This window comes from Vitis vinifera, chromosome 7, assembly GCF_030704535.1.
Source record: "Vitis vinifera cultivar Pinot Noir 40024 chromosome 7, ASM3070453v1".
Lineage (NCBI taxonomy): Eukaryota > Viridiplantae > Streptophyta > Magnoliopsida > Vitales > Vitaceae > Vitis > Vitis vinifera.
Window position 1 is genome coordinate 27,756,412 of NC_081811.1, and position 13,051 is coordinate 27,769,462.

The 13,051-nt window shown below is 34.0% G+C and overlaps 1 protein-coding gene across 1 annotated transcript; it reads right to left on the reverse strand.

Moving 5' to 3' along the window:
* Positions 1-8,195: 8,195 nt before the first annotated feature.
* LOC100259515 (inositol-3-phosphate synthase) lies at positions 8,196-11,271 on the reverse strand. Its single transcript, XM_010654521.3, has 10 exons — positions 10,915-11,271; positions 10,763-10,831; positions 10,493-10,628; positions 10,147-10,394; positions 9,835-10,061; positions 9,612-9,727; positions 9,320-9,496; positions 9,024-9,212; positions 8,873-8,935; positions 8,196-8,559 (listed from the first exon to the last, which is right to left on the reverse strand). The coding sequence occupies exons 1-10, from the start codon at positions 11,100-11,102 to the stop codon at positions 8,440-8,442; spliced, it is 1,533 nt and encodes a 510-aa protein (XP_010652823.1). The 5' UTR covers positions 11,103-11,271; the 3' UTR covers positions 8,196-8,439.
* Between the last annotated feature and the right edge of the window lie 1,780 nt (positions 11,272-13,051).

Below are 13,051 nucleotides of genomic sequence, written 5' to 3' on the forward strand. Positions count from 1 at the left end.
CACACTTTATGGAATTTTTTCCACTGTTGAGTACCCTCATATCCTCCGCTGAGTCCGCTCCTACAACCTTAAATACCACCCCTTCAAATGGAGAGTTTATTCATAGGTTGAAGACCACAGTTGAATAAGTGGTCTAGCTAGCTACCCTCTCTTCTCTCCCTTTCTTGCTCTCTTTCTCTGATATTAATTGCTGAATTTGCCATCTCTCTTCTCCATGGCAAACACTAGGTTCTTGGGTGCTTGTGCTGTTCTTCTTGTTTTGTTATTATGTCATGAATTTTCTTGTGTTAAAGGAAGGCATTTGAGGTCTGCGATGTGCAAAAAATGCTCAAGGCATCGCCAGACCAGTCTGCGAGCGACCGAGGCAGGTGAGGCCCCTAGTGGTCTGCCACAAATGAGCACAAGCAAGATGGAACACATTGAAGACTTTCGACCCACCTCACCAGGACACAGCCCTGGTGTAGGCCATTCTATTCATAATTGAACTTCCCAAATCCAAGTCCTTGTAATTATATTTGTTGCGTGGCCGCACCACGAAACATGGCATAGTCATTGCTCAAGGCAATGCTGTATGATTTGTTTTCCTTCATTGATGTATATAAATGTTTGCTTGTGATCATGAATTCTTCTCTCTGCAGCCTCTTTATTTCTACAGTTTACGTGCCCTTCTCCATATCTAAATACAAACAAAACAAGGAAATCGAACAAAATTAAACTGAATAGGACAAGTTTTCTCAGTGCCTTGCTAAGTTTTGAATCAATAATAAAGGATAAATGTTCCTTGAATATATGCATCTGTGTCCTCGAAATGTGCCCAAAGAATTGAAAAGAAAAATGATGCCATGTTCCAATGGATTGAAGGCTTTGCTTCTAGGCAAAAGCATTAGTAATATATGGGTTTTTTTTTTTTTTTGGCAAGATAGGAGAAATTTATATATGCAGAGTCTTGTTGGAGACACAGGGAATCCTATCCAAAAAAGTGGGCAAATGGAAAGAGGTTTGAGTTACTTGAATGCTATAATGTGCAGAATCAAATCTTTCTGATCTTAGTCTAACATGGCCTGATATTGACACTGTCAACTTGTCTCAGAGTCCCAAGTCATAACTGAATCTTTTCCGTATGCCCACATTCATATAGAGGGAGAGAATGTCTTTGTACCTTTAGGCGCCATGCATATTCGCTTCACATGCAAAGTTATGGACGTGCTTTCTTCTTTTTGTTGGCTATTTAGTTACCTACACAATTGCCTTCAAAATACAAAGTTACCAACAAGCAAATATGCATGCATGCATTCCCTCGGGTGAACTTCAAACCTTTTGTTAACCTAAGCTTTGTATTGCTTTAAACCATTGATTTGACCTAAAAAAAAAAAACACTCAAAAGCTTTAAGTGATGGGTAAATAATAAATACCATCCTAATATTGGGCACGAACTATACAATAATATATTATCCCTGTGCAGTCATGCTTGTAAAGCATAGAAAAGTTATTAATGTTTCTTAGCCCCCTGTGTATGTATTGTGGGTCTATTAATACCTAGCAGTTTAAACTTTAGGTCAAAAATTATCAGATTTCTAGTTAACTAGATATCGAGAGCTTAGCCTCTTAGATCGATTTGTATTCATGGCTAGATGAGGAAAATACAAATCAGGAAAAGTGTGTGTTCATGCCCACATCTAAAAATAATAACAAAATAAGATCCTCTAAAAAAATTCTTAATTTGAAGATAGTACTTAAATGATCCAAAGTAGTATTTATATCATTCAAAAGGTACTTCTATAACTATGGGAAAATTTGTAAAATTTTAGTTATTTTTAAATAAACGTATTAAATTTAGATTTTTCAAATTTAGATTCTTATTTTTTTTTGTGATATTGTTAAGGGCGTAGACAAAAATATAGTTTCCCATCTAAATTAGCACAAGCCTACAGGCAAAATTATTGTGCATTCTTTAGAATTCCAACTTGCTTACCACATGAACACACAAAGAGCCATTGTTGGATCTAATTAAGAATCCTGAAAGAGCCATCACTCCTTGGCTGATATAGCGGCTGTTGCCAGCTTCAAAAGGGTGCACCCCCGACTCCTATGTTGATTCCCATGTACTTTAAAAATTGCACCGATTTAAATAACAAAAGAGAAAAGGGTTTGGGGAAAAAAAGAAAAGAGAAAAGGCCCCCAGAAAAAAAATATATAAAATTAAAAAATTAAAAATTTTAGAAAAAATAATGACCGTACTAATATATATACTATTCCATCACAGTGATCTATGGAATCTCGAATCTGTAATGCATGGACAGAACTAAGAATCCAAAAAACCTGCAGTGGTTGATAGTCATTTGGCCCCACGTGCACTAGACATGGTGGTAGTTAAGTTAGTTTAAACTTTAAACTTAAGGCAAGATCAAGAAAATCGGAGCCCACGTTGATGCTTTTTTTTGGATTTATTTATCAAAAACAAAGATACGTTCTTAAGTTTATCCCCCATCCCAGCTCAAAGTGTTTTCTTAGGTTTCTCTAAATGCCAATTTTTTTCTACTTTGGTGGTTTGGCTGCACATGGAGACAACCCCTCGTGGGCTCACTTATAAAATTAGGCAAGTTGAAGCATGCGCTTACCAGCGAATGATCTGTGTCGATCTTAATAAGAAACTAAAAGAATAGCCGTTCGTATGTATATTAAATTTTTTAAATTGGCTGATCACTTTCCAAGATTCGTTGCAAGAGAAGTTTGGATCCATAGTGATGAAATGGCCTATTAGTATTAATCAAATAGTCACTTAATATATTTCAGTTGCTTTGACTATGAATTTACAGTTTTGTAACCGTGGCTGGTAAGGTGTTGCTGGTTGCACTCATGTGTCTTTCTGTTACAGTTGTTTCCATGGTGCTTGCCTCCAAGGATCAGAGTCATATTAGCTGGACTGAGCTGGTCCGGGTAGATGGTTCCATCCACTTTACATTTTCAGCAATATAGAAAACACTTAGTCAGGACAATGAGTTACTTGTATGCTGACTGTTGACAATTTCGTGCCAATATTTTCTAGCTTGGGAAACCTTTTAGAATATGATTTATTCTTCGCTAAAGATCCAAAGTTGTTGTTAACTTAACCGAAAAGTCACAATTAAGTTTTAAAAAGTTTGTTTAGTAGCAAGTTAGGTGATTAAAGAGTTAAAATAGATTAGTGTATTTTCTATGAATTAAAAATGCTTAAATTAATATTTTAGGAAAAGAGGAGACACTTGAACTGTAGAAACAACGCTTAAACATTGGAACCACTCAAACACTTATATGACACTTAAGCGTTTAAGGCACTTAAGTGGTAGGTAAGATGCTATAGGTAAGATGCTAAAGCAATAAATAAGTGCACTCGAGGTGTTTGAGCAATGGGTAAGTGTACTAGAAAAATCATCCCAAATCTATCAAAATATGATAGGTTTATTTTTTGGAAATTCACGTGTATTCTTTTTGAAAAATTCAAAATACCAATCCCATAAACCTATAAGCCTATATAAACCTTCATTAACCCAATTTAGGATTGGACACTCATTAAGAGGTTAGTCTAACTTGCCCTACTATTCCCAATTTCTCAAGAAAGATTCAATACTTGAATCTTGGAGTGTTAAAAGACCTGCATCCCTTCAACGAAGCTAAGAAGAATTCACTAAAGCAATAAGAAATTTTTTATCACAAGCGTAGATCAAATTGTGGGTTCTAAAATGTCAATTTTAGGGATAACCAACCAGGTAATTCTATAAGACTTAATCTCAATAATGGATTTTAAATTAGAGGTCTTAAACCCCATGTTTGTTTTATGTCCATAATTAGTGTGAAGATTTTTCACATAAAAATTCTTATGTCCCTTACTTATATGTTTGATATTTGATTATTTTATTTATCCTTGATATCTCCTATTCTAATAGTCTATTTGTTCAAACATCTATTCACCCCCTTTTGGTGTTACTCTAACAGACAACGGTTTTTCACACTCGTTGCCCATCGTTTGTTACTATGAAACTGAGGATGCAAGAACTGATGATATAAGGTCCACAGGACCTGGTCACAGCCAAGGTGTTGGCCATGTAGGACTTCAAAATTAGTGGGATATTTAATCATGTTATGAATAAGATGTGTTTGATTTGGATGTCCTGGTGTAAAAATGTTGTTTCAAGTTTATGTTTGCCACTCCTTGAATCCCATTTATCCAGCTGCCTAGCTAGATAGTTATATGTAAGCTTTGAATGAATCACTTTTTTCAGTCTCTCTAATCATGTGGACAACTGCTATACATATCATAAAGGTTAAGGTAATAACTGTAGTTAATGTATGGCATTTTTCACATTATAGTTCAGCTGATTTGCTTTTCACAGACTTGGGTTCCAGGCAGCTCCTAGAACTCGGAGATCTCCTCTCTGGCAGATTGTCACAAGAGCTTTCTCACTCTCTAGTCCTAACAGAAAAGGAAAATGGCAGAATCGACTAATGTTGTTTGGGCTGCAACTGGCTCTGGGATTTGCAGGCTTTGAAGAGGCCAAGGCCCATTGCTTTGAGGCACAAGACAAGTTAAAAACATTTGGCATGGCAACCTTGGAGGATTGGTCTTCTAATACTGGACTTTTCTCAATAGTACAGTAATTTAAAAAAGTTATGCTTAAATTATTGTAGTAGAAGAAGTTATTACAAATATGTGGTAGTTTTTGCCACATAGGAGAGAGGAGAGAGGAGATAGGAGAGAGGAGAGAGGGTGAACGGATAAAAGGGAACTCGTCTCTTGAAGAGACAAGTTCCATGAAAAAAAAAAACAATTTGGAACTAAAGGGAACTCGTCTTTTGAAAAGACGAGTTCCCATGGGAAAAAAAATATTTTTTTTTTAAATATATATTTTTAAAAAAAAAATCACAAATTAAAAAAAAAAAAAAAATCCTAAAGGGAACTCGTCTCTTCAAGAGACGAGTTCCCATGTAAAAAAATTTTTTTTTTTTAAAAGAGACGAGTTCCCATGGAAAAAAAATATTTTTTTTTAAAATATATTTTTTGTTTAAAAAAAATCCCAAATTAAAAAAAAAAAAAATTCCTAAAGGGAACTCGTCTCTTCAAGAGACGAGTTCCCTTGGGAAAAAAAATATTTTTTTTTTTAAATATATTTTTTATTTAAAAAAATCTTGGTAGTTTTTGCCACATAGGAGAGAGGAGAGAAGAGAGAGGGTGAGAGAGACGAGAGAGGAGAGAGGGTGAACGGATAAATTTTTTTAAAAATTCCCCATTTACTCAAGGGAACTCGTCTCTTCAAGAGACGAGTTCCCATGCGAATTTTTTTTTTTTTTTAAATATATTTTTTATTTAAAAAAAACTCTCAAATTAAAAAAAAAAAAATTCCTAAAGGGAACTCGTCTCTTCAAGAGACGAGTTCCTATGTAAAACAAATATTTTTTTTTTAAAATATATATATTTAAAAAAAAATTCCTAAAGGGAACTCGTCTCTTCAAGAGACGAGTTCCATGGAAAAAAAAAATATTTTTTGTTTTAAAAAAAATCCCAAATTAAAAAAAAAAAAAATTCCTAAAGGGAACTTGTCTCTTGAGTTCCCATGGAAAAAAATATATATTTTTTTAAAATATATTTTTTGTTTTAAAAAAATCCCAAATTTAAAAAAAAAAAAAAAAAATTTCCTAAAGGGAACTCGTCTCTTGAAGAGACGAGTTCCCATGGAAAAAAATATATATTTTTTTAAAATATATTTTTTATTTTAAAAAATCCCAAATTAAAAAAAAAAAAATCCTAAAGGAACTCGTCTCTTCAAGAGACGAGTTCCCATGGGAAAATAATAATTTTTTTTTTAAAATATATTTTTTATTTAAAAAAATCCCAAATTAAAAAAAAAAAAAAAAAAAAAAAAAAAAAAAAAAAAAAAACAATTCCTCAAGGGAACTCGTCTCTTCTAGAGACGAGTTCCCATGTAAAAAAAAATTCCTATAGGGAACTCGTCTCTTGAAAGAGACGAGTTACCATGGGGAAAAAAATATATTTTATATTTAAAAAAAATCCCAAATTTAAAATATAAAAAAAAAAAAAAAAATTCCTAATGGGAACTCGTCTCTTGAAAGAGACGAGTTACCATGGGGAAAAAAATATTTTTTTTAAAAAAATATATTTTATATTTAAAAAAAAATCCCAAATTTAAAAAAAAAATTCCTAAATACCCATGGGAAATATTTTTTTTTAAATATATTTTTTATTTAAAAAAATCCCAAAATTAAAAAAAAAAAAAAAAAAAAAAAAAAAAAAAAAAAAACAATTCCTCAAGGAACTCGTTTCTTCAGGAAAATTTTTTTTTTTTTAAATATATATATATTTAAAATTCCTAAAGGAACTCGTCTCTTCAAGAGACGAGTTCCATGTAAAAAAATTTTTTTTTTTTTTAAATCCCAAATTAAAAAAAAGAAAAAAAAAAAAAAACAATTCCTCAAGGGAACTCGTCTCTTCAAGAGACGAGTTCCCATGGGAAAATAATAATTTTTTTTAAATATATTTTTTATTTAAAAAAAACCAATTCCTCAAGGGAACTCGTCTCTTGAAGAGACGAGTTCCCATGTAAAAAAATATATATATATTTAAAAAAAAAAAAATTCCTATAGGGAACTCGTCTCTTGAAAGAGACGAGTTACCATGGGGAAAAAAATATATTTTTTTTTTAAATATATTTTATATTTAAAAAAAAAAATTCCTAATGGGAACTCGTCTCTTCAAGAGACGAGTTCCCTTGGGAAAAAAATATATTTTTTTTAAATATATTTTTTATTTAAAAAAAAGCCCAAATTTTTAAAAAATAAAATTCCTAAATTCCCATGGAAAATATTTTTTAAAAATATATTTTTTATTTAAAAAAATCCCAAATTAAAAAAAAAAAAACAATTCCTCAAGGAACTCGTCTCTTCAGAAAAAAAATATTTTTTTTTAAATATATATATATATATATATTTAAAATTCCTAAAGGAACTCGTCTCTTCAAGAGACGAGTTCCATGTAAAAAAAACATGGGAACTCGTCTCTTTTGTTTTTTTTTTTTTTTTAATTAGGATTTTTTTAAATAAAAAATATATTTTAAAATAAAAATATTTTTTTCCCCTTTTAGTTCCAAATTGTTTTTTTTTTCATGGAACTCGTCTCTTCAAGAGACGAGTTCCCTTTTATCTGTTCACCCTCTCTCCTATCTCCTCTCTCTCACCCTCTCTCCACTCTCCTCTCTCCTATGTGGCAAAAACTATCACATATTTGTAATAACTTCTTCTACTATAATAATTTAAGCATAACTTTTTTAAATTACTATACTATTGAGAAAATTCCTTCTAATACTTCATGATCACTAGTGGGCAGTTTCTTTTAATGGGTTTCCTCAAGTTTTTGCTAATAAGATGGCCGGGGGGCTTCTTCAACTCCACTCCTGATTCCTCGTCCTTGGAAAGTGGACTATGAAGCGAAAAGAGTTAATGTGAGTGGTCCGTAGTTTCTCAGAGCTAGCTTTGTTGCCCACATCATGAATACGAGTCTATCATCCCATTCTAAAAAGACTCAATAAACCATTTGCTTGTTTCCCAAGCCAAAGTCACCCATCAACCCCTGTATTGTCTCAAACAAAAATGAAAGGTAAAGAAAAAAGCAGTTAATGATTGATGATTTTGAGTCGCCAAGTGTCAAGCTCTGATGTTCAATTCAACCCCAAGGGCAAAGCCCGTACCCATCTACTCAAGAGAAAGCGTGCAATGTAACATGAATAGAGGTCCCCCATGTCTCAACATCTATAAAAGATTTATAGGACAACTGTACAACACAGGCAACCATTGAAATCAACATCCCAACAAAATTACCCAATCAACCAAATTTATGGACCCTTTCGTGGAAAATTACACCTCAATTTGAGGACCCAAATGAGTGCCTTTTTTCCCTTTCTGAAAGTAATTTTACATTTGCCACAAAAGTGCATCTTTAAACTCTGTTTCCATCAATGGGTAAGAGGGGTCAGGAAAATGATACAAAGCTACACGCCTACATGAATTATAAATATGGAAGTTGCATATCGCTATCATAGTATTAATAGCCATAAATTATTGAAGATTCTAAGATCATATAGGATCATCAAGGCACATCAAAGGTATCAACCAAGTGAGGTTTTTCTAGTGGATCAACATCATTGCACTAAACGCACAAATTCTTTTACGTATCTTTACTAGAAAAAAGAGATGGTTGCCCAATGAGCTAAAGCCCACGGAATACACATGTGAGCACCACTGTGGAAAAAAAAAAGGGATAAAGAAGAGACTGAGACTGAACAGGAACACCGGCTACTAGATTTTCTCACACATTACATGTTTGAAAACATCAACACAAGTTCTTATAGAAGAGGAGGGATTATTTTCTGGAGAGCAGTCTTGAGGTCTGGTTCACTTGTATTCCAAAATCATGTTGTTCTCGGGAGCCAATCCAACACAAGCCCTTAGTATGTTCTCGAGCATTGCCCGCTGCTTCGCCAGTGCATTCACCACTGGAGTGCCTGGTGGAACCTGTTTTTAATACACCAACAAAACGTTACAACATCATAATGCTATCAACTAACTCTACATTCCTCGCATATTCCAAACAAGAAGGTAAAACTTTGATGTCAAAAGTCCTGATTCATGTGAAGTCATTCACATTCTTGTGATGGCAGCAACACCCCATGTGATGGTCACAGAGGTCACAAGCACTGTGGTCCCTTTTCACACTAGTAGCCAAATGTGTGGTTCTTATCAAGTCCAAATCAACGATTAAAGGGGAGAATAGAATATGGGGAACCCACCAAGTTTAAAGCTTTGAAATGCATGTAGAGAGACTTACCAGAGGGGCCTTGGTGAGGTAACTGAGGATGGTGGCAACTGGGTGGAAGGAATGAAACTTGTCCTGCAAAATTGAACATCCTATGAATCATTCCATGTGATGGTAAAAACCAAAGCAAGAGGGTCCCATAAGGATGCAGAAGAAAACAGACCTCTCCTTCAGCTTTGAGCTGGATGCGGGTGCTGAGCTCAGCAAGAAGGACCAAATCCAAGATGATGGGAGCAGCTAAGAGTGAGTCCTCGCAGGTGTTGTGCAGCACAATGGTGCTCTTCCCACCCATGAATATCTCAGAAGTGTACTCATCCATGGCTCTCTTGCTATCTCCAACATATGGCACATACTGCAATATCAACAACACCGTATAATGTTAGCCAGTGAGAATGAATGAGTCCAAACCAGCATCTGAATTGTAATACATACAAACAAAAGGAGGGTTCTGCGATATACCTTGATGACCACCACATGGTCAGGGTGCTCCCCAGGCTCATACAGGATAGCGTTGCTGGCAACCATGTCGTCGACAACATTGCTCTTGGAGATCTCCTTGGAGCGGAAGGTTTGAGGAGCAGACAGATTCATGCCATCGTTGTTTCCCAGATGGTTATAGCTCACAATGGATGTTGGCTGTCACCACCATCATCATCTTTCAATATCATTATTCATACATAATCCTATACATGCATACTTATTTACTTTAAAATTCTAAATTTCAACAGAGGAAATGCTAAAAATGATATACCTTGATGCCTGCCCCAACAAGGAAATCCACCAATACAGATTTCATCTTGGTTTGACCACTCTTAAAATCATCCCCACCAATCAAACTATTCCTCTTAATAGCCAAATCAATCAGCCCTGAAGACATACAAAGATTGACAACAAAAACATGAGTGAGATTAGACGCCCCCTCTATGATGAATTCATAACCTTCACATAGAAAAGGAAAATTTCAGATTAAGAACCTGGAACAAAAGTGTTCTGTGGGCTTCCATTGATAAAGGGAACATTTTCCATGACACAAGCCAGAGCATACAAGGTGGAAGGAGAGATCTCAGGCTCATTCCTATCCAGAGAAGCCAAGAGATTTTCTATGGTGTCATTCAGTCCCACAATCAAATTACTGTATCGCTCTGTGTTGGCAGTCCACAGCACCACCACCTTATCCACCTTGGTTGCCTCCTTAAACTCCCTAATCATACATACAAAATCAGAAAAGAAGAAAAGCCCATTCCATTTTTAAGATTCATGTTTAAGAAATTGAAGATTACGACTACCTAATATCTTTAATGATCTGCTGGACCTGCTCTTTCTTGGTGCCTTTGATGACGTTGTTGGCACGAGAGCATTGGTTGGCAGCAATGAAATCAGGGTCATAGATTCCAGGGAGTGGGACCATGGACTCCATGTAGGGCCTCAGCTGCTTCTGCAGATCAATGTCCAGGACCTTAGCCCTGGCCATTGCATCTGCCAGGTTCATGTCACTGATGTCCCATCCCCCAAAAACAATGTCATCTGGGTTCACCTGATCATTATAATATAAATTATATCATACTATAAATAAATCAAATAATGCTTTCCACACATGCAAATATTTTCAATGAAATTGAGTTACTAACTTACCATAGGGAGGAGGCTCTTGAATGGAGCGTAAATCTCCTCTCCATTGTAGGACCCAACTCGGATGGTCGATGCCTGAGTCAGCGAGCCAAAGTAATTGGCTGGTTGCACCTTGTCCTTGGTTGCCCATGAAATTCCCCTGATAAAATGCATGACCCACTTCTCAAAATTAAAAATCATTTTAAAAAAATCAACAAATCTCACCAACCAAACAGTTTTTTTTTTTTTTTAAACAAGTATGGAGCAAAGCAGGGCAAGAACGAAGAAACTCACTCCCGATTGGCAATTACACCACCAGTGAGAGATGAGCCGTTGTTTCCTCCCCAACCCACAAGCATAACCCTAGTCAAAAACAGAAATCAATTCGGAAACATGGAAAATCAAAAAGGAAAATTGGAAAGAAACACAGTTGTTAAGATGCCAACCCTAGCTTGGGGACATGGGCATCGGTCCTGAATTCATATTTGACGGTCTTGGGCTTGACAACCCATTGGTAGGTGCCATTCCTGTTCTCATGAACAAGCTCGGTGGTCTCATAGTCGTACACGGAATGAATCTCATTCTCTGTGTACTTGACATTAGGACTCTCAACCTTAAAGCTTTCGATGAACATTTTTTTTCTCTTCTCCGGGAAAAAATGTGAACCAAACAATAAATTTCCTGGAAAGTGAGAGAGAAAAACAAGAAGAGAAAGCTTCTTCTCTCCCTCTGGCGCTCTAGACGTTGCTGGTTGTGTGCTCCTTCACTCGGCCACAAGCCATCGTATATATAAATAAAAATGTGGGGTGGCGGCACGTGTCGGGCGGTGAATGGTGGGAAACCTTCGGTTGAAGGTCTTGGCCATGTAACCGCTCGTACGGGTGACACGAGCGAGGTGAGTGGGACGTGTGGTGGGGACGATGTGGCCTGGCCTTTACGCGTGGCGTGATCCTGTGGACCCTGATCATGACTTTTCTCGGGCAATGTGGGGTATTTGATTTTTGAGAAGGTGCTCGAACGGTAACGGTGACTCGTGAAATAACAGCTTCAATCATAAAGTGGAAACCTCTCCATAGTCCAAGTAGAAACATTTTTTCCACGCTGGTTTGTCCATGACACGTGGCTGATATGACGACATGGGTTTAACCCTTTCCATTCCGTTTCTCTCGCCCGGTCCCACCATTCCTTTTTTCTTTTTTCCTTTTTTCTTTTTTCTATTTCTCTTTAAAATTTATATGAAAAATTTTCTACTTTTAATGGAAAGATATTATCTTTGTTTACTTTTATTTTAGTAATATTTTTAGTACAAATAGTATCTTAACGACCATTTTAAGAATTCAAGTGGTTGGTTATAAAGAAAGACTATAATTCCTTAAGGTTTTTTTTTTGTCACACAACACAAGAGGAAACTTTCCTATACTTTTACCATTCATTCTTATTTATTAAAATCTTATTATTTTACATGTAGGTAATTTTTTGTATATGTCCAAAATATAATATAAATTAAAATATTAATCCTCGTTCAAAAACCTAGATTTCATCATACTCGTCTAATGTTTCAATGTTTAGTACCTTGAACTTTTTGTATTACAAAAATTAAGAATTTATTTGAAAATTTGTTCTTAAAGATAGATATTTGTTGCTTAGAACAAAACTTTTTTTTTGTAAGAATACATTTAAGTTATTTTTAATTATTTTTATAGAATATTTTGAACAACATTTAGAAAAATGAATAAGACTTTATATATATTTTTTCAAGTCAAGAAAATGATCTTTTATATTGGATTCCTCAAATAGAATTTTATTTCTAGAAACAATTAAGAATTGTTTCTAAAAACTATTTTTTTTTTAATTATTGTAAAAAACATTTTCTACTTTAAACATTTGGTAAATTTTTAAAAATTGCTTTTAAAAGGTATGATAATTATTTTTAGATAATTACTTTATAATCATTTTTTATTGTATAATGCGTTACCTATCAAAATGTTTTTTTATTTATATCCAAACATTAATATTGTATTTGAATTTTTTTTTTTTTAAAAAAAAGCCAATTTCCCTTTAAATTAATTATTTTTCAATCATTATTATGAAAAAAAAATCAAATTTTCTAACCACAATTAAGGAAAAAAAACCCTCTAAAGTGCAAATCTTATCAGAAAAAGAAAGACAAGTAACACCTCCTTCCTTTAAATTCCCATTTAAGGTTTTTCAATCATTTTCATTTTCCTTATCACAATTAAAGGCTCTTCTTCAATCATACACCAACACAATCCCCACTAGTAGATTATTTAATAATAATTTTTCTCAATTGTCTTATCCTTTCTATACTATATCATTGAATAAATTTGGATAATTAAGTCATCAATTAAGACACTTATTTAGTTGTAATTAAAATCTCAAAATTTGATGATAGTATTCTCCTTAGGTCCCACTAAGATATCGAAAAGATATTGATTAATTACAACATATTAAATATACAATTCAATCTCATTATTTTATGCCTAATGTTCATCTCATTCTTTATTTAATAAATTGATTTATATATATATATATATATATATATATATATATATATATATATAT

Bases quoted from the DNA above. Each gene is read 5' to 3' on its own strand.
- LOC100259515 (XM_010654521.3), bottom strand. From the start codon at position 11,102: ATGTTCATCGAAAGCTTTAAGGTTGAGAGTCCTAATGTCAAGTACACA. The intron at 9,213-9,319 runs GTATATCGCAGA...TTGATATTGCAG, and splicing joins ACCATGTGGTGGTCATCAAG to TATGTGCCATATGTTGGAGA. The intron at 8,936-9,023 runs GTCTGTTTTCTT...TCAATTTTGCAG, and splicing joins AGCTCAAAGCTGAAGGAGAG to GACAAGTTTCATTCCTTCCA.